Raw genomic sequence first — 21,308 nt, forward strand, 5'->3', positions numbered from 1 at the left:
ATAGCCTACACAGAGTATTAGGAATAAAGAATTTATTTCACATGATTGTACAAAATCAAGAAGAGGCAAAAAAGGAAGCCAGAGAGTTTAAAGATTGAAAGTAGACCCCGATGACCCTCCTGTGTAGCCCTAGTCCGGGTCTGCCAGTACACTGGGCCAACTGTCGCTCAGGTATAAAGATACAGCCAATCCCATGACTCCGCTGAGATTGGCTCTTTAAAGGGACTTTTAGTTGAATCCCATGAGTAAAAAAAAAAAAAAAAAAGGAGAAAGAGTGAGACTTTCACCATAGAAATGCATCCAACTCTTGGTCAACACAGTGATGCTGCCAATTAATTTGCCATCCCAAAAACCTGTATATTAATCTCTCTGCCACCTACGCAGAACACCCCTTCCTGATCTCAGATCCGCGGTGAATAATCTGTGCGCTTGTCTGGGCAGATGGAGCCCAGTGTCTCCATTAGTTATCGGCTTCCTCCACATTCCATGAGTGTTTTCCATGTACCTGTGTTGCATTGTCTGCCTGTCGTCTCTTCCATGTCCCAGAAGTGTCACCAGCAGAGTCTATGTGCTCTTGATGCCCTGGAAGCCGCAGAAGTTCCAGCGTTTCTCCAAACTGGCTCCGACACCAGTCAGCTCCTGTCTGAAGGTGCAGGGTAGCCGAGAAAGAAGAGCCTCCACCTCACTGGGGTTAATCTGCGGACACACACACACATAACACAGGCAAGACTTTAAGGTAGGGTATGCGATTTAAATCCAATACAATCTTTTTGTCAAATTCTGCGAATATCTCCTCACGGTCCACTAGCTGTCCGTTTTGCGTGTTTGCTGAAAAAAAAATCTGGTGTTTGTACACAGCCCTGGCTCTGTAAATGGGAAACAAACAAAGTGGCTCGGGCACACAGCACTATTCCAGCCATGATTTGTGTGTCAGGTAACGTTAAATGACTTGCCCACGGACATTCAGCTTACTTTCTAGTTTGCCAAAGATATGCTGTTGTTGTGATGTTTGCTATAGTAGCAGGAGAGTTGTGAGTATCGCTGTCTGGAGCTGGTTTGCTGGCTCTGGGAAACCGTCTCGTCTTCTCTGGCTGTTAGCTTCGCAGCAGCAACTGTAGCAACAACTGTTGCTAACCCACAACCTAGCTAACGTTAGTTACATCACTTGCTGTGTCGTTGTTCGCTCTATATCATGGTACTTGTCATGGTATTGGATTTCTCCAGAATCACATATCCTACTTTTAAATGCCACACAAAACTACTTTCGCACACAAATTAACACAGACATTTTCACACATTCTCACACCTCCACTATTCACACCTCTGCTCTTCATTTTCATTATGCTCACACTCAATTCTCACACCTTCACTTAATCCCAATGAATAGGGCAAGCATCAAGACAATATTTGCCACACGACAGGATTTATGCTGCTCACACCACCTGGGTGGGCTGAGGAAATTCAGAAAGGCTAAGGTGACAGTAGAGACAGAAATCCACTGTACGAGCTGCTGTAGACGACCCACAGTGTCTAGCATTAATAACTAGATTGTTCCAGCCATGTGCTGATGTCAGAATGCATTAAGGCCCATCATGGAGATAGGACTGGTGTGTCATTACAGACAATGGAGCTGTGTGAGTGTGGAGCCGGTAGATAAGCAGAGGATTGGGCTTGTTGTTGAGGAGTCCAGCCAGTGGTATTGACAAAACTCTGGGGGCTGCTTGATGTGCAGAGTCAAACAACATATACATGTGCAAACAGCCGCACACAGACCTTAACAAAAACTCATTAGACACGCACAGTCATGTAGCGTGCCAAACACATACATAACACACACTCGCACACCTACACATACATGTCACACACATGTTTAAAGCAATAGTTAGACATTTTGAGAAATACTCTGATTCGTTTTCTTGCAGAGAGTTAAATGAGATTACTCATGCATGTACGGTAAATATGAAGCTTGAGCCAGGAGACAGTTATCTTAGTTTTGCATAAAGACTGGAAACAGTGGGAAACAGCTAGTCCAGCTCTGTCCAAAAGTTAAAACAATCTGCCTACCAGCACCTTTAAAGCTAACTAATTAACATGTTATATCTAATTTCTTTAATCTGTATAAAGATGTAAGAGTAAAAACGACAAGTTGTAGCTTCATACAGATATGAGAGTGGTATCGATCATCTCACCTAACTCTCGGCAATAAGCACATTTCCCAAATTAATGAACTATTATTAAAGACCAACATGTTCTGTTCCTTGTATACCTGTTTAAGAATGAGTCTCAATGTTTCTAAGTAAATACGATATATATTTAGGATCTATAAATAAATTCATTGACAAAATTATTGATAATTGGTTTAAAAGTAACTTCACACCAGGCTGAAAATTAGTGTTTCATTGTTGTCTGCTACTGCCAATCGGCTTGCTACTCCTTCACTACGAGCAGGGTCCAGCTACCACTCAACAAAATTACGACTGTTTGTGGTCCTGGCTCCAGAGTGGTGGAACGAGCCATCACAACAGAAACGCTACACATCTTCCGTCGCAGACTGAAAACTCTGTCCAAACTGCACTTTGGCCCATAAAATTAAAAAATGAAACAACCTTTCTCTATCTCTTATTGTTTCTAAATGTAGCACTTGAAGCAGTTCAGCATATTTGATGAAGATGATGTACTTGTATGATTCTTGCAATTTTTGGATTGTATCCACATGGCTGAAATGGACTTATTGTAAGTCGCTTTCGATAACAGTGTCAGCTAAATTAATGTAATGTAATGTAATGGTTGAAATTTTCAAGTGTGTTGCACCTGTGACTACACCCAACAGTGATCATTTCAACTCCACACCCTGGAGTACATTTCTACATCACTGCAGGAAGGTGAGAAATTAAGCCACAATAACAAGATTCACCTGTCAAGTCATTTATCAAACAAAAAAACCCCTAAAATTTGCTGGTTACAGCCTTCAGATGTGAGGATTTGCTGGTTTTCTCTGTTTTATATGATTATAAATAAAATATCTGGGTTTTGGACACAAAAAAGCCATTTAAAGACGTCAGCTTGGGCTCTGGGAAAGTGGGCATTTTTCACTGTTTTCTGATATTCTACTCAATTTCAATTTAATTCAGTTTTATTTATGTAGCGCCAATTCATAACAGAAGTTATCTCGTTGCACTTTTCATATAGAGCAGGTCTAGACCATACTCTTATAATATTATTTTCAGAGACTCAACAATTCCCACCATGAGCAAGCACTTGGTGACAGAGGCAAGGAAAAACTTCCCTTTTAACAGGCAGTCCTACTACACTCTAATACAGAATGATGGTGATTCAGCCGATACCAGTACATTTCCTGTATGTTACATCACATCAATCTGCATCACATCAATTTGCTTGTATCAGACTTATCAGATCCAACAGAATGACACTGACTCTTTAAAATAACACTTTGTTGGATGAGTGCCTGGTGGGAAACAAACTTTATTAGTAAAATCAAGAGAAACAAAATCTTGCAGATCATCACTTTAACAACATCATATCAACTGCATGTTTTCATCATGGAGGTAACAGTCAGATCTACAGAGAGAATGAGTGGCAGGAGGTAATGAGAGTGCATTTAGAAATCAAGAACAAGTCTTGGAGGGATGGTGACAACAAAGCTCAGCTGAGTTAAACCAGGAATGAGCTCAAACATAAAGAGAAATCAGGCTGACTAACAGCCTAAACTGGCAGTGGCAACAGCAGCAGCAGACGGACACAGAACATGAATATATTTATCAATAAGTAGTGCAAGTTGGGACGTGTGATAAAATTAGAAAGTGATAACTGCAACAGGACAGAAACAGGCTCTAGCGGAGCAAAGAAAAACTTGCTATGTATTAAGGTTCTCGCTATTAACAAGGTGGGAGCAGCGGAGGCCTTAAAGGTTGAGACAAACAAGATTTTGACCACAGAGAAAGGTCAGCAGTGCTTAATCCTGCATCAGTAGAAAACACATGGTGGATTTGCTCAGCTGCCCATACTTAGTTGATGTGGTTGAATCAGGCAATTCCCAGCGTGACTGTGTAACTACTAGAGGTGTAACGCAAAGCGACTATCTGTATCTGTTTATGTCAGAAAAATATCTGTATCTTTCTGCTGCCATTTATACTCCCCATAGAAATATCTGTAAGTTTAGCTGCAACAAAATAACATAATAACCATGTAACTGAATTAATTTATCAAACAGTAAAATATGTATAAAAGATTTGTATTTGAACCACACCTTAAAAAAAAGAAAAAAGTCAAAAAAATTAGGAGGAAATAGATCAGGAGGTTAGTGAAAATACATGTCAGAATTTGACTGGGTCATATTGCATGATTTGCTTTAAAAACTGGAGGATTTGTAACAGGCTCGGATGAATGTTGGTCTGAAGTGTCAATGAAAAAAAAGAGAACGCTGTAAAGGTTGTTTGTGCATGCAATGGGAGGAAGTCCAGATGAAAATATATTTTTTTTAAAGTCTGTTTAAAAAAATGAGAAAGCTATAAACAAAAAGACACCATGACCATTCGCATTCACTTTTAAGACGATCCCTAACTTCAGCACCTGAGTTTCCTGTCTACTGTCAAGCCGCGCACTGCCTCAGGCTTCAATATCGGATCATGACGTAAAAATAGCACCCATGGAACATCAGTCAAACTTTATTCCGTTAAACTAAATTAAACTGATTAAAAGTAATTGAGGATGAGCGTCACCTTAAATCAAAGTAAACCTCCTTGATAGCCTATAGCCTGTTTGTTTAGATACACCCCTGGTGAGTACAGGTATATGAGTGTGAAGCAGTGCAGCTTTAAATGTATGTGTGTTGTTCACCAACCTTTGCTGAGATAAATAAAAGCTAAAAACATCTCAGATTAACTGATGGCTTTTGCCTGCACTTCAGGCTTGTTTGCCTGCCAGGAGTTCAAAATGGCACAGCAGGACCCTGGCATACACCAGGCCCATATGTCTGCCCTGCAGGGAAATTTAATCTATGTCACTATGTCTAGGATATGTGTGTGTATGTGCGTGTCTGCCTGTTACCTTGGTGTCCAAACGCTGCAGGTAGGAACAGATGTACTCGATGCTGGCTCCAAACGGGTGGACGTGCAGGAAGGTTGAAATGATCCCTGAGGGTGAACAAATAGGTCACGCAGATATGTTAATTAAACTGTCAAAATGCAAAGACACAGCTTGTGACTTAGCTCCAGCCTTTGAGCTTCTGTCGCCTGTCAAACATGACTTTAAACCACAGCAGAATATTCAAGAAATCTGTTTGTATTGTTCTTCCTCCTCTTGCATAACTGAAAAACAAGTGAGGATGCATCGAGTGGCTCTTCTCAGACTCCCAACACTGTTATGAGCCTCTTGTATATTGTGGCTCCAGATTAGAGGGTGTTTGATGACGGCTTTGATGCCGTTATCACTTGTCAAAGCCGTGTGCTACTGAAATGCTCCACAAGCTCAACCAACCCGTCTGCTCTAAACTCTCTGATAGGGCCAGGACAGAGATAATCCTCCACCTCTGCTTGTCGTTAGAGCACCACAAGTCCAAACAATGAGTCCACCAAAACTTCAAAGAAACTTGCTGAGATTTGAGTGGTGGGTCTAAAGATGATCTGACCTCACATGCGATGAAGAGTTAGGCATAAGTTCTGACTTTCTACACAGAACAACAAGAGGAACTTGAAGGATAGTTCCTGATTTACTACAGCTTGTGTCTTATTTTGGCAGTTTTGGCCGATGTTGTGCTCTACAAAGTGACCGATGATATCTGGGAACAAATCAGTTATGTTTTGGTTCATGTGTGATGTCTCTCTGTTTATCTTCCCAACACACACAAATACTGTGAATAAAGGTAGACTTCTCAGCAACACTCATGTTAAAAGATGGTGATGACAGAGTGAGTGATGACTTGCGTACTGATGACCTACTTCATATATTGTTATTAAAAATCATATATTGTTGACTGCACTAAGTTCAAGGCAATTAAGGCAAAAATAGCCTACAATATCTTATAAATTATATAATTATTATCCAGATTTTTATGCTGAATCATATTGTTTCCTCACGGCCTGATGTCTTTTTATCAATTTTGCAGCATTCACATCTCAGCAATTAAATTGCAGGGATGCAATCGCAGCTACCATTCAGGATGCCGTGTCATGTTGTCCATAATATTTCTTGGAATTTGAAGGGTTTGATGACATGAGGATGAGTTAAAATGAAACAATTACACACATATTACACATGTAAGGCTGATTTTAGTATTTTTTTTAAGACTAAACATTTACAAAAAAAATATTGCAAAAAAACTATATAAATTAAAATAAAAGGGATATCTGCACAAAATTAGCTACCTGGCAATGTAGAGAAGGCTTTAAAGAAACATTTAGACCATAATGTAGATAAAATGTAAACAAATAAATAAATACAATACATGGGATATTTTGTATTTTCTTCTAATATTTAATATTAGATAAATAATTGGTGGCCAGCCAAATTTTTCTTAGGTTGGGTTTCATCTGGGGGAATTTGGGCTCTTGATCTCAGTATTCCTAAAATCCTAGCTCTGGCACGGTTACCTGGGTGAGTAAAATTGTATTAGTACTGATGACAGAAATGATGGCCAAATCTACAGAAATAAGACCCAAGTTGTAATAAACCAGAATTATAAGACGGTGTAGTCCCTCATTCGTCCAGGAGTGTTCTATCGTAGAAAAGGTTTCAGTCGTAGTCAATTGAGAATGACTTCCGGATGGGAGCCGAAACGTCTTGATTCTAAAAACAGTGTCCAGATGACTACGACTGAAACCTTTTCTTTGATAAACCAGAATTATACTTAAACAGTGTACAACAGATGATTTCAATGGTGTTTTCAGAATCACATTTTCAATCAATTTGAATCAATTCAGTTTCATTCTTATTAAAAAAAACACAACTCTCCCTGAAAGGCATTTGCAACTCAACAATACAAACAAAAACTCTTTCATCTTGTATACTTTTGTTTCTCATTTTTCTTGAAGGGGAACAGTTCAAAGATTATGCAACTGTGTTCATCTACATTCACTGTGTGGAGAGAGAGAAAAGGCAAAGAGATTCAACCCTTTGTTTTCTGATGAAACATTTTCCTTCAGGAGTCGAGTGTCCCTTTTTTCCTGCGGTGCTCGCTTCAACTCAGCATCAAACAAGGCGTCAAGAGGAGTGATTCTGACATAAGAAGGTGCCAGGATCTTTAACTGTGGTCCAACTCTGCCTGAGCAAACAGCCAGAGTGGGCATGAACAGAGGACAAGCACCATTGACTACCTAACTACCTATAAGCCAATCACATAGCCACTCTGCTATGATTAGATTAGATTAGATTCAACTTTATTGTCATTACACATGTACAGTACAAGGCAACGAAATGCAGTTTAGATCTAACCAGAAGTGCAATAAGCAAGTGCAGGATATACGAGCAATATTATAGAGAGACACTGAGCCTTGTTATGTACACGCGCCACCATCTATATGTGTAATGAAGGAGACAGTAGATGCAGGTATTTCACACTGGAAGAACAGCAGAACTGGACCTAAATGCAGAAAGTGCACAATTTACATTTGCCTTTTTACTCCTTAACAAGCAAGTTTTATCTTTCATGCTTTGAGCCAACGGATGTCCTCGACAATTAACATGTGAAAATGCAGCGTGCTGGAAAACAAGCAGCAAAATAGGACAAGGCTTTGTTTACTTCTATAAATAATGTAGTTTATTATACAGATGGGAGAGAGATGTTGGTCATATTTTCCAAGTCGCATTGTGTTATGTAATCTAATGAGTAAAGTGGACTCTTTCTCTCTTCATATCTTCCTCCTCCTCTTGCGCTCTAATGGCTATGTAATTATGCATAGTTATTACCTCAAAGTGACTGAAGCAAATCAGAAAAATCCAACTTCGGTAGAGGTGGCATTGGTGGTGCATGTTGTGGTTATGTTATACAAGGGTCGATATAATCAAACCAATCCAATTCAACAGCTAAGTACTCCCTTTGTGAAATTTATAATGTAACATTTCTGTTGAGACCATAATTTTTGAGGCCATAATAATTGGCATTGTGGTGTGGATATCTTTATGTTGAAAGGTGTTCCTGTTATTACTGGTACTCCTACGATAAAATAGAACGTTATTGTCCTGTAGGGTGCCTGAATTCAAATAACATGTAAAAGAACAATGAATAATATCAGAGCATCATCAAAATAGAGGGCACAATAAAATACTAAAAGCAGCATAAAAAATTATGAAACATGAGACATAAAATACCGTAGCGCAGTCTTGTAGGTCAGTTTGTAAGAGTTAAGAAGATTAAGTACGTCTACAGACATGCTAGCAGGTCTGTGAGGCTGTACTGTTTGAATATTGTGGTGCTTTGAGCTAAATGCTAACATCCGACAATGACAATGCTGATGATCAGCAGATAATGTTTAAAATGTCAACTATCTTAGTTTAGCATGTTAGCATGCTAACATCTGCTAATCAATGAACAGCTGTGGGCTGATGGAAATCTTACTAGTTTTGCAGATATTTGGTTTTAAACCAAAGTATTAGACAAAGTGAGATTTTGACCAGATGATGGCGCTAGAGGAAAATTCAGGGAACCATGGATATCTGTACCAAACTTCATGGCAATCCATCAGATAGTTGTTGAGATATTTCAATCTAAACCAAAGTGGTGGACCGACTGACTAGAGCCAAGCAGCTACCATGGCTGAAAGTGTTGATTGCACTTGGAATAAATGACTATAAAATTACTAAAATGTTGGTTGTCAAAGGCACCCTATAGCGCATGCCACAGTTAAAAGTCTCAAACTGAATGAATAAAAGATGAAAATCTAGTCTGTTAGGATGTTCATAGCTTTATTTCAAGTCTTGACTGTAATATAAGTCACACTCAGCTTCCTTCAGCAGACTCTCGACCCAAAACGGTCCAACCATGATATTCATGTGTCCATCAACAGGTACATGTCCTGTCAAGGTAGACTCTTAAGGCCAAACCAGCCTTTGCAGAACACCCTGGATAGGTGCATCAGCTAAATCCCTAAAATGTTAAGATACATGTCTGTGCATGCAACTTTCATGTAATAAATGTTTGGTTTTTTATGCTTCATTGTTATTCCATATTGTGGAGGTGAAGTAGTGATGCCATGGAGATACAGTAAGACAGCGTACCGACTAGCAGTGCATCCCTCTCGGACTGAACTGGACAGGGAGGATTCTTCTCTGGAAGACCTTCCTTCTCCTGACTGCAGGACACCACTGATGATGCTGTTACATCCTGAAGAAAGACAAAAAAAAAGATCACAAAACACTGTTGAAATACACAGACACTGTAGCACCTCAATTAAACACTGATGCTACTGAAAAATCTAGACAGGGCTCTGGGTAATAACAGTCTCACATTTGAGGGTGTACATCAATTTACTTGGCAATGCTAATGCACAAAAATTATTAATAAGCATGCAAAGTGCTGTATGCACTGTAAGCAAATGCAGAAATAGAAAATAAACAATAAAAAATAATCTACATAAAAAGAAGGACAAGACAATGAGCAAAAGATGAAGGAGTGAAAGAATTTAGCCAGCAGCTAGAGCTCTGACAAAGCAAAACAAGAGAGAGAAAGTGTCAACGATGCTAATGATCAAGCCGTTGTTTACTGTGAGCCTGTGACAGCCTGATACACAGAAGTGAGGACAGAAGAGGAAATGTAGATGTGTGTGTATGTGGCAGAAAAAGACATTATGTGCGTCTTGTATGAGTGAAGTGTCTACAATGATGATGTGCAAGGTGACCTCGTCTCCAGAGTCTCGCCTAGTCTAATCAGGACTCAGTGGCCTTGTCTTCAAGTTCTTGCCTAATGTGAGAGTGTGTGCAAGTATGTATTTGAGTGTGCACATTACTATATATGTGTCTTTGTAACCCAGTTGTGTCCGGGTGATTTATTCAGTGACAAGTACAGTCCCTGTGATCATTGGCCTGTAATGATATGTCATGTCAGTGGAAGAGTTAAGGGAGGAGAGAGAGGAGAGGAGAGGAGAGGAGAGGAGAGGAGAGGAGAGGAGGAGAAATAAGTACAAAAAAGGGGGGGAAGACAAACATTTAGCATGGAGTAGTGAGGGCTCAGGTTTTTTTCTCCACTTACACTGACTTGATTAGCACTCTGTTCGCTCCCTCTGTCATCTTGCTTTAACGTCTCCAGCTAGAGTCAATTAGAAAAATGAGAGGAAACGTCAATGAGAAATAAGTCACCCACTAATGCAATCAGACACACAGAAACTCACTCTCCATCCCTCTCTGACTCTCTCATACATACACACTGACACATACGTATAAACATTTACAGCAGCAGCAGCAGCATGAACAAGTCCTAGTTTCAGAGGGACGTTTCTGTTCAAGCTTTGGAGACAAAGTCAGATAAAGAAAAGCCAAATAGTTTATGTGAGTATATGGCTACACGTCCCAGAATAGCATCCAAAATAATTGGTCCTCTGCTTTTCAGTGCTGCGTGCTAAGTAACTGATTTATTTAATCAAAGTTGCTTCCACAGCACAGAAAACATGCACTCAAAGAATACCTTATAAACCCATTTGAATAGAAATAAGATGGCATACTGACATACTGTTTAAAATGATTAAAGTTGCTTCTCTTTCATGGCTGACGGCGGTGATAACATGACAACAGTGCTGACAGGTGTATGATGAAAAATGACATCTTGTGAGAGGATTTAGGAGACTATGGGAATGATATGGTGAATATATTATTAAACAGATACACAGTATTAGGAAATAATGCAGCACTGACGATGACAATCCTGCATGAATGCACACAGTGAATTAATGTTTGCACGGTTTTATATGTAATCTACCATCCAATGATGATTAAAACACTGAACTATCCCGTCACACTGTATGAGAGGAGCTGATGCCCTGTAAAATGTGCTGATATACTGTATGTCTCATGTGCATATATGATAATGTATTTCTACCTACTATATGCCAAGAGGAAAGTGTTAGTTTCTTTGTGCTTGTTGAATTATCCTCCACCATATGATGAAATAATACAAGTGAGAGGTTTCAGTAAATAAATCCACACATGTAAGTAGTGACTGGCATTCTCTTTATTATCTCCTTACCCTGGATTTTAACTCTTTTAACTATTTTAAACTAATTTTTTATTGTTGTCTTTTTTTTTGCTGTAAATATTCTTATATATGCTCCAATCTTTTTGATTTTCCATCAGGGACTGATAGTTATGATAGGGAGTAGTTTATAATGAGTATTACATGATGAGACAGGTTAAGTCACAGTGATCTAATGTAGATTCAGTGCTATTTAGTGACAGCAGGAATCAGTGGATCAGCGAAGGTAAAGTGATGTCGTAAAATTTATATTTTTGATAGAGAGAATATTTTTGAAAAGGATCCCTTATATGTCGTGGTCATTAAAGAATTGTGACCAAGACTGTATAGAGCAGGACATATTAAACCTGCAATAGCTGTTTTAGCTCCACTATGTTCACTAGCTAGTTTCTAACTGTGTCTGTCTGCCATTTGGTGCACCAAAACGGCAGACAGACGGTGAACCAAAACTGTAAAGTTACAGCTCGACAGCTAAACAATGAGCTGAAACTTGATATAAAGCTCTGTAAAGCAGAGGGGAGCTTCAGATACCTCTGCTGGGTCGCTCCCCAGATGAACTACAAATGTCCTCTTTGTCATTTGATGCCTTGTTATTATAAAAATATCAATTATAGCTTCTTTAAGTTTGTCAGTGCTCTCTGATGGACAAACCCTATAATTGCTGCATTTCTAAATTACCGTGGACAAATCTTTGGCATTTGTGTGTTCTATTTCTTATTTCACTTATCGGCCGACATACACTGATACTAATATATCTTTGATAAGCTCTGCCACTTTTATTTATCATTGATTCAGAGGGTTTGCTGTGGCCAAATTCACTGGGGTTGTGCTGTATGTAAGGGCTGATCCAAGGGTGACGGAGAGAATGGTGGAGAATGAGGAAGTGCTGCATGGTGAAGGAGTGTTGGTATATGCTGTGCATGTGCACGTGCAGGGGAGTTTCTCTTAGGGGCTCAGGTGTGGGAGTTCCCTGCTGCTGAGACACTTGCTGGGAAAAGAGGGGTGGGGGAGCATGATAAAGCTGTGGCTTGACAAGCTCCAGATGAAGCACAACATATTCCTCTTCTCTCTGTTGACCAACACTGCTCATGTTGCTACCTGACAGTCTCTCGCTGACAGAGGGCTCATGGAAAGTTAAAATTCTACTGTTTTTCTTTGTATTTGTCTTTAATACACAAGAATGGAAATAAATCTTAAGTTATATATAGCTTAAGACCCCATTCTCCCTCTCCATCTGTATGCATTTTTATCCCATTAATACATGTTACTAATTCAACATCTTCTCTCTCCCGTAGTTTTGTGCTTTCTCGTTTCTCTCTCTCTTTCTGTTGCTTTCAGCAGGTATTTCTGACTGTCTGAGTCTGGATCTGTGGTTGTGGGCCACCTGCTGCCCCTGTGTTCCTGCTCGACAACTGCTACTACAGTTGTTGTTATTGGCTCTGTTACTAATACTGACATTATATATATATATATATATATATATATATATATATATATATATATATATAATAATAATAATTCTACGTGGTCTTTGCATTGTTCCTTCATTTAAAAACTGTTTACTTGTGTTATCTTTGACTAATATTTAAATTTGTTTGATGATCTGAAACATTTAAGTGTGACAAACATGCAAAAAAATAAGAAATCAGGAAGGGGGCAAACACTTTTTCACACCACTGTATAAATAAAAATTTAATTGAATTAAGATGGTGCTATAACTTTGTAGCTACGTGCAACTTTTATAAATTTCCATCCTTGCTTCTGATTACCTGGGGAACTGTCTATTTTTGTTACAATTACTGGCAGGGGTCACAAATGTCAGTCAAGCATGGGTACATAGTTTTACCAGTATGAACTTTTGGTGTTTAGCATCCAGGGTGCCACATATCAGCGCAGGATAATAGGAAAAAAAACACAACGTACAGAATAATGATGAACACAAACGCTGTTGTTTGCAATAATGTGAAAGCAGCTTAAGACCATAGGGAAGACAGCGGTGTTTTCACCAGTGACATAAACAGCTTGTAGCCGGAGGATTGTCTAATGAATTAGTCCAGAAATAGCCGGACAGAAGGTACTGTCATCTCCTTAATGTCAGGTGAGGACAATATCCTCACTGAGGTCCAGATGATGAAGTACCTTTGCTGCTGTACAGCTCTGCTTATGTGGAGAGATAATCCTCCAGAGAACAGGAAGAGATGAATATGGAAGAAATTAAGAGAAATCCTCACTAGCAGAACAATGGAACAACTAAAGCTAACAAAACCAGAGAAGCTAAACCAAAAATCCCTGTAGAGCGAAAGCCATCTTGTCCTGTATAACTGAAGTTTGTTACCCATCGGGAGTCAAACCTACACAGAGCTTATCACAGACATACCCTGACATGTAATAGACATATTGGTAACACTTTATTTTACAGGTCCATCATTTCTGAATAATTTCCTTATAATTTCTTAGGAAGTTTCCTGGTAACAACTATTGTGATGACCTGGCTCTAAAGTCATGACAAAAGAGAGGGAGATGCAGGTTGAGGGTAAATAAATAACTTATTTATTTTAACAAAGAAAATAATGTTAACACAAAATTAAAAAAGAATACAATGGGATGTGGTAGTCAGTATAGTCAGTGGTGAGGGTGTGGGGTTAAGAGATGTGTTGTGTGTTGTGTTGCATAAATTAAACAAAGAAAGAAGAGCTCCTCTCTGACTGAGGAAGGGTGGAGATTTATAGCCCACGGACTCTGTCTCCAGCTACCTGCTGCATTATAGAAATAAAACACACAGAAAAAGGTAAACGAGCCAAAGGGCCATTACACTATGTAAATATGGCACTAATTATTGGGAAAACAGTCCTTTAAAAAACACCATTATAACCCAAGTAAATATCCATTTAATTTTTGACACTTCTCAATATTCAGTATGTTGAACTATTTGCCTGCCTGTAGACAAATTTCATATTTTTGCTCATAATGTCAGCTCCCTCCACTCAGCCAGTGAAAGGAGCTGAGTGGAGCTGCAGTGAAGGAGCTCCACAAACCCATCCCTCTAGTCCTTCCAAGCCACATTAGTTCTCAACAAAACTTGAAAACAAAATCCAGATGTGGCAGATGTGGTGGCCATTGTGGTCGGTCTGCAGAGGTGTCCTAAATATGAGCTGAGCAAGAAGGAGTGGCGGGTTCCTCGCTCCTTTATTAGGTATTGTAGCACCTTATTATGCATAGATCTGTCTCCGTGTACCGAGGACAGTGAGGCTTGTTAGATGACAGGGCACATGGAAAAGAGAAATGCTAATTCACATATCTGTAGCTGAGCAAAGCAAGTTGAGCAGCTCTGAGGATCAAAAAGATGACCTGAGAGCAGAAAGCAAGCCGCCAGAGTCATCAGGCACCACTTGACGGTACCATTTTAGTATAATCATTATCCAATTACATAGCTGATTGAACTTGAAGCTCATCCTGATGTCAGCCCTCTTCCCATACTGAGCCAAAATAGACCAGCCAGTGAAAACATAAGAGGTAGTGGAGCACACCTGCACTCAAATAAGATATTTGTTTCAATAGGTGACCTGCAATAAAATTACATTTTTGTAGTATTTTGAAAAATTGTGGAGAAGAAAAGCAGTGAATTTCAGTATTTTTTTTATTGCAAGGTTCAGGACAGTTTGGTCTCTTCACAGCTTTTGTCTGCGCTACAATTCAGGGGCAGTTGTTACACAGCACACAGCAACAAACTAGAGTTGTTTATCACTTATGTCCCTCACTCAAGGGCACCTTGATGGTCACTGTTTAACAAAGGAGATCACACACAGTCTTTAATTCCCATTCAAGTTTCCAAACTGGTCCCGAAATAATAAGTTATCTTCTGGTCTGGCTTTTCTAAAATCCTCCCTCTTACTGCTGACTCCCAATAACCAGTTTGTTCTGTCTATTTTATGATGTAACATCAACATACAGCATTACAAGAACGAAATGGAAGACATGGCAATGAACGTACCTGGGGTAATTTTTCCAAGATATACAAACATTTTCAGCTTCAGAACTACATACAGTAAAATAAATCTCATTTGGGTGTTCATTCAAGGATTTTATGTACCCTCAAACGCCTTCTACCACACAGGCAACAGTTTCAGGCTGCATCTTGATTTGAGTCTGAAACTAGGAGAGAAATCTCAATGTGTAAAATATAAACACTTTATCTTATGATGATGAAATTTATCTTATGAAACATTATAACCTCATTGATTAAGTGTAATTCCCTTTTAACATTTCACTCACATTAATTTATAATAATAAAGATTTTCATGATATCAAACCTCACTTTTGATACTATTTATGGTTGCCAATTTTTCAGCAATAGACATTCAATGTATTTACACTCTATATAGTAGTTTTCAGTGTTAGTGGCAGGGTGCGCTAGCCTGGAAACCAGATGAATCTGCCGAGATTATCGTTTGCATTGGCAGATACGTCTGAACCCTGGATTTGGTCGAGCCAATGGCAGTCGTTTATCTAATATGGGGCGGATTTGATATGATGACTGACAGAGGAGCATTACTGGTCCAGATGATTTGAAGTCATATGCCACACGTTTCGCTGCTCTGATTGGTTGATGCAGCGCAAGAAACCAGTCTCACAAACTCAGATCAAACTGTCAACCTGCAGTGCTGATCAAAATGGAAATGAAAATGGAAAATGGACCAAGCACCCAACTTGCATGTGTCGCTCAGCACATTTCGTTGCTCTGATTGGTTGCAGGTCTTTCCATTCGGTCCAGAGGCATTTTGGTCTGCGCCCGTTGATAATGCCCTTGGAAATCAAAAATGAACTGAGAGGTTACTGACTAATACGCATTTGTGAATTAGGCTGACCAGGCTAAGGGTCCGCCATTCCCACGAAGATTCACATTGCCTTCACACGGATTCACAGGAAATGGTACAGCATGTAATCCAGTGTTACTGTTTGTAATTTGATCTCGTTTAATGTGTTTATATGCAGCAGGTCAGTAATGAGATTTCTCCCCTACCCCCGACATTATTTTGGAGGCTTTCAGAAATAAGTGTTTCCCAGGAGAAATCTAGCTGAGGAAATCAGGTTTCCCTAAACCCCTACCCTGGATAGGTAACAAGGTGATTAGTTCACATGACATTGCAGCCATATCAGAGCTGTATTAAGTTACTGCTAATACAAACCAAACATTTCCTACTGCCGTTAGTTCACATTAAAAGCATTCAACCAGCAAAACATGGGGTGGCTGTTATTGTGAAGCAGCGGTTAGTGCTGGCCGCAATCGTTCATCAAAAATACGGTCATGGCCAGATGAAAAATGCAGATTATTGACTGACTTCTTTATTAAAGTAACATGGGTTTGTTTGGCTGCACTGGTAACAGATACACCAGCTGCTATTCTGTTGTATTTCTGACAATGCAGCTGCTCAAAGAGTGTTTGCTGCCTCCAGAATTCTGGGATCTGTAATATTAAACCACACTAGATGTTACCATGGTAACCACAGGTATTGCCAAGTCAACAGAACTGAAATCTTCATAACTTCATATGCAAACCTTTGACACGATTTTGATTTAAATCTTTTCGTTTGTTCCTTTATTTTCTATAATGACCTGGTCTTTGAGGTACTTCAGATGACCTGCCCTTTTCAAGGATCTATTTGTAAAGTCATGGTAACACCAAAGATCTTGATTACTTGTTCATTCTCAGTGTCTTTCGGGCAAACTCCATCTTTTATTTACTGCGCTGGGTTGATTCAGAGGCAAATCATTAGACACCACTATAAATGCACCAAAATCTTCACTAAAATGCAGTCAGTGGTGTGTTGAATCATTTTCCCAATATGCAATATTCGTCATGCTCTGAAGCTCATTATGAAGAAATCTCTTTCTAACTAGACCATAAATGAAGCATGCTTTTTTTTTTATTCAGTATTTCCATTTAAACACACTCACAAAACACATGAACATGACCACAAAGTTTTCTCTTGACTTAGCATGCGTGTGTGTTTGTTTTCTTCTAACCTGTCGTGTGTGTGTGGTCCGCAGGTTGTGCAGTCCTGCCTTGAGGTTATGGATTTGGTTCTTCAGCTGATGTTTGTCTTCTATACTCTTCTCAAGCTCTGCCTCTCGCTCCTTCAACTCGTCCCTCATTCTCAGCAGTTGCTAAACATAAAGAAGAAGAAGAGTGGTTAGATATTAATGTTCATGTTAGCCATGTTTCACAGACAGAGGGAGAACAAGTTCGTCTGATGCAGGGTAGCATCAGCAACAGTAAGGCCCCATACTTAACTCTGGTGAATGAAAAGGCAAAGTTCCTGTTGGGAGAAATCCAAAATAAGGACTCCCTCATCAGTTTCTTCTTTTAATGTGATGCTGAACAATTAATCAGTTACAGTGGTGCTGTGCAGTCTGTGTCAAGTGAGGTGAAAAATGAGCACTGGTCTGGAGACAGGAGAGACGGAGCGATTCAGCTGGTCAGTATGGCAGACCTGCAGATAATGAGCTTCTCTGCATATCTGGGACCTCATTTATACCGAGTATTAAAAACATGTTTTCTTCATATGCTATCTAGATAATGAATGGTCCAATTACACCCTAGTATTTTTACATTATGCATTGTTACGATCTATGATCTGTCAGCGTCATGTTTTGTTTTTGGTATACACTTTGCAGTACAGGTAAGTAGACAGGTGGCTGACAAATAGCACAAATCTAGTGATCATACCTGGCACTATAATGGTGGTCCAGTGAGGAACACACATTATACATATTTTAAAAAGATTTAAAGAAGAAGAAATACAAACAAATACCCTCAAATATTGGTGCATTGTTGCTGAAGATCAATTTAGTCTTAAGTTATTGTGAACAGTCTGTTTTGGCAGGTTTGTTTAGTAGTTTAGGTTTCTTTGTTATCTGAATTAGCAGACTAATTCATACAGAATATATTACTGTACATACTAATCTGACATGTTAACAGGATGGCTGTGATGGTTAGCTGAACAAGACTAACTAACAAGCAGAAACCTGAAATATAAAAATGACCAGATGTAATCGGTTTTGAACTTAAGCCTGGTGTTAACTTCTTCTGTTTCTGGAAATCTTATCAAATAAAGGAATATATTGCACTCTGCATGTTAATGTAACAGCACATGTTGTAATCTGATTATAAATTAACCTTGTGATCTTAGTATTGATTGTGCTGCCTGAATCTGAGATGAAGTGTAAGAGAAGTGTAAATGTAATCTGCATAGCAGGTATTTGTGAGTAAGTATGAGCTGAAAACAGACATCTGGTGTTGTCAACCAGGCCCAACTGCTTATCCAATGTCCTATAATGATGCAGCCCGAATGCAGGTAGTAAGAAATTAAATTTAAGGAAATTTAATTTCCTGATGTAAATATAAAACCCATACACTGAGGTCATAATTTAGATAGCATATTAAGATTAAAATAGATTGTATCTTCAGTGTCAGATGTAAATGAGGCCTTATACCCAATGGGAGGATATTTTATCAATAAGGACAATCCTTATCATAAATTACAGTTGCACCTGGCTGCCTCTGAGTTGCTGAGGTCACAGCATAATGCAAACCAGCATCTTATCAAATTGTGTAAGACGCAGCCTAAATTTAAAAAGTGTAAATGGGATTTGTTTGTCAGATGAAGTGCATCACACAGAAGCTTCAGGATTGAAAAATGGAAGCGTGGTGTGAGCCCGGTCAAAAGAGGTTACTACTTAACACATTAGTTGTAAGCCCAAAAGAGGCTTGACTCAAATCACTGAAATCAGAACAGTGACTGCAGAACTGGCGCACAATTTGTTATAATTTAGACTTGGTGCTGAATACACTATTGGCAAGCACCAGAGGCAAATCTCCACATATGCTTTCTGCCCCTCAGAGACTGAACCTTGTCACTGTGATAAACACAAGATTGTGGTTGCACTGTGCAGCTCCCTGATGTAAACGTGTATGCGGGAATATGTAGCGATGGAAAAACAACAGATGTGCTCAGCCAAGCTTCCATAGGTAAATATAATCTTAAAAATGTTAGCATTTGAGTTTTGGCATCATTTAGATGAATGACAAATGTGGTTAATGATGGTATTTTGCAGCTAGAAGGATTAAGAGAAAAATTATGTATATTTTGTCGTGGGTGACAAAGGCTCTAGCAAAGAGACTTTATAGGGCATAACTGGAGAGGTACTAGGGAGTAGGCTGAAATAAAGACAATATAAATGTCTTTTAGGTTTCAAGGTGAACATCAATTCTCTCCTACAGATCAAGTGGCATCATGGAGGTGCAGACAGGATACATTTATCTGCTGATAACACTTCAGACTTTTGAAGGCCAGAAAACAACAAAATTTCAGACTGGGGAAAGAAGCAAATTGTTCAAATTATCAACTGATTTTCACATGCATGCTGGAGATGCAATTCATAAAAGTGATTATGATGCACTTTGCCAAATGAGATAGATGTGGAGAAAAGTCTCTCTGACTTGAAAACAATATTTTCTATGACGTCTCTTCGCTTAAGGAAGAGTAACTGCAATCTGGGGCTATTTGACAACACAGCAGGTGATCAGAAAAGTGGACTGCCGCCTGAGGAAGTGTTTTCTTTTTTCAGTTGGATTACTAAATGTTCCTGAGGGTAATATTCTATTAAATATGGCCTAAAGCTGTGGCTCTCAATGCTGGTCCTCAGGACACAAAGACTTACTGCTTCTTTTCATCTTAGCCATTTAAAGGGTATAATTTCTGTCTAAATGCCAAACTCTGCTGTTCACTCAAACAACAACAAATTGATTCACATCCTGGTCCCTCCACAAACACATGCCTGCGGCTACCAAACGTTGGATCAGATCAGATTAGTGTAATAAGCATTACTGTAAGTAAATGCTGCAAAGACTTCAGTATTAAAGGTGTAATCCACACTTTTCCTCAAATTCAACTACAATAAACTAACTGAAAATGTCATTGACCGATCAGGTGACACAATGGTGATGTGTGAATGTAAATATATGATTTACTGAAGCAATACAGAAGAATGACAAATCCACAGAGTAGTAGTATAGTGAACATCACCACACTGCATTGCAAAGATGAATATAACAACAATATACTGTACTAATTAAGCAACACTACAGATCTCGGCTTAAAATTAAATTAAATATACTGTATATATAAATAAATATAACTATCAAGCATGGGGTTGATATCTTAGTGTTGTGGGAGTTATTGTATGAATGTGAGTAGTATATGGCAGGAGTGTTGTAGTATATAAAATGTGAGAGAAAAAAAACACCTAAGGAGGCAAAATCAAGCATGCATCAACGCTAGGGCTGCAGCTAACGATTATTTTCTCAATTAATAAATACACCTGGTAATACTCCAGTGCAATATACTCTTTTCAGTTTAAAATTTCCTATTTATTGATATTGATATATATTCATACCTCCATCACTGCTGTGCAATATTCTCCGTCTCATTATAATCTTAATAGCTACACTTAATTTGACAGTTCATGCACTATTACTTTATACCGTATTATTATCATCAACCGGTAAACCCACTTGTACTTCACACTTATTTTATACTGGTACTTAATTTATCTGACCTGTATTATAGGGTATTATATGTTTGCTTAGTACTTCTATTCCCGTGTGCACTGACGTGATAGTGAGCTGCTGGAACAAAAGAGTTTCCCCTCTGGGATCAATAAAGTATTTCTGATTCTGAAAAAATTAATTGTTTTGTTTTAACTGGAATGATCATTTGAAATAATAGTTTTCTTGATTCAGCTTTACTTAATGCCACCTTCTGAGGACAGAGCAATCATGTTTTATTTATTCATTTTTTACCTTTATTTGATAGGAAATGTGGGAGAGAGAGGGGGGATGACATGCAGCAAAGGGCCACGGGTTGGATTCGAACGTGGGCTGCTGCGGTAAGGACTCAGCCTTGTACATGAGGCACCCTACCAGGTGAGCTACTGGGACGCTCTGTGAGCAATCAAGTTTTAGAACCAACACGACATGCTTTGGACAATGTGGGTTTAAACACTTCTTCAATCTTGAACTGCCGGAAATATAATTACAAAGCAACAGCTT

General features: G+C 38.9%; 1 protein-coding gene across 9 annotated transcripts in view; it reads right to left on the reverse strand.

Annotated features, from left to right (window-relative positions):
• Positions 1 to 17: 17 nt before the first annotated feature.
• The window catches only part of LOC122880316 (ecto-NOX disulfide-thiol exchanger 2-like), a 171,513-nt gene continuing 150,222 nt past the window's right edge, over positions 18 to 21,308 (reverse strand). For all 9 annotated transcript variants that reach the window (XM_044205332.1, XM_044205329.1, XM_044205325.1 and 6 more), the window contains 5 exons: positions 17,222 to 17,362; positions 10,202 to 10,258; positions 9,232 to 9,337; positions 5,068 to 5,153; positions 18 to 696 (listed from right to left, as the gene is read on the reverse strand). In XM_044205332.1, coding sequence (XP_044061267.1) covers positions 565 to 696; positions 5,068 to 5,153; positions 9,232 to 9,337; positions 10,202 to 10,258; positions 17,222 to 17,362 — 522 coding nt within the window. In that variant the 3' untranslated portion in view covers positions 18 to 564. The remainder of the gene's footprint in view (positions 697 to 5,067; positions 5,154 to 9,231; positions 9,338 to 10,201; positions 10,259 to 17,221; positions 17,363 to 21,308) is intronic.

Source organism: Siniperca chuatsi, linkage group LG8, assembly GCF_020085105.1.
Source record: "Siniperca chuatsi isolate FFG_IHB_CAS linkage group LG8, ASM2008510v1, whole genome shotgun sequence".
Taxonomy (NCBI): domain Eukaryota; kingdom Metazoa; phylum Chordata; class Actinopteri; order Centrarchiformes; family Sinipercidae; genus Siniperca; species Siniperca chuatsi.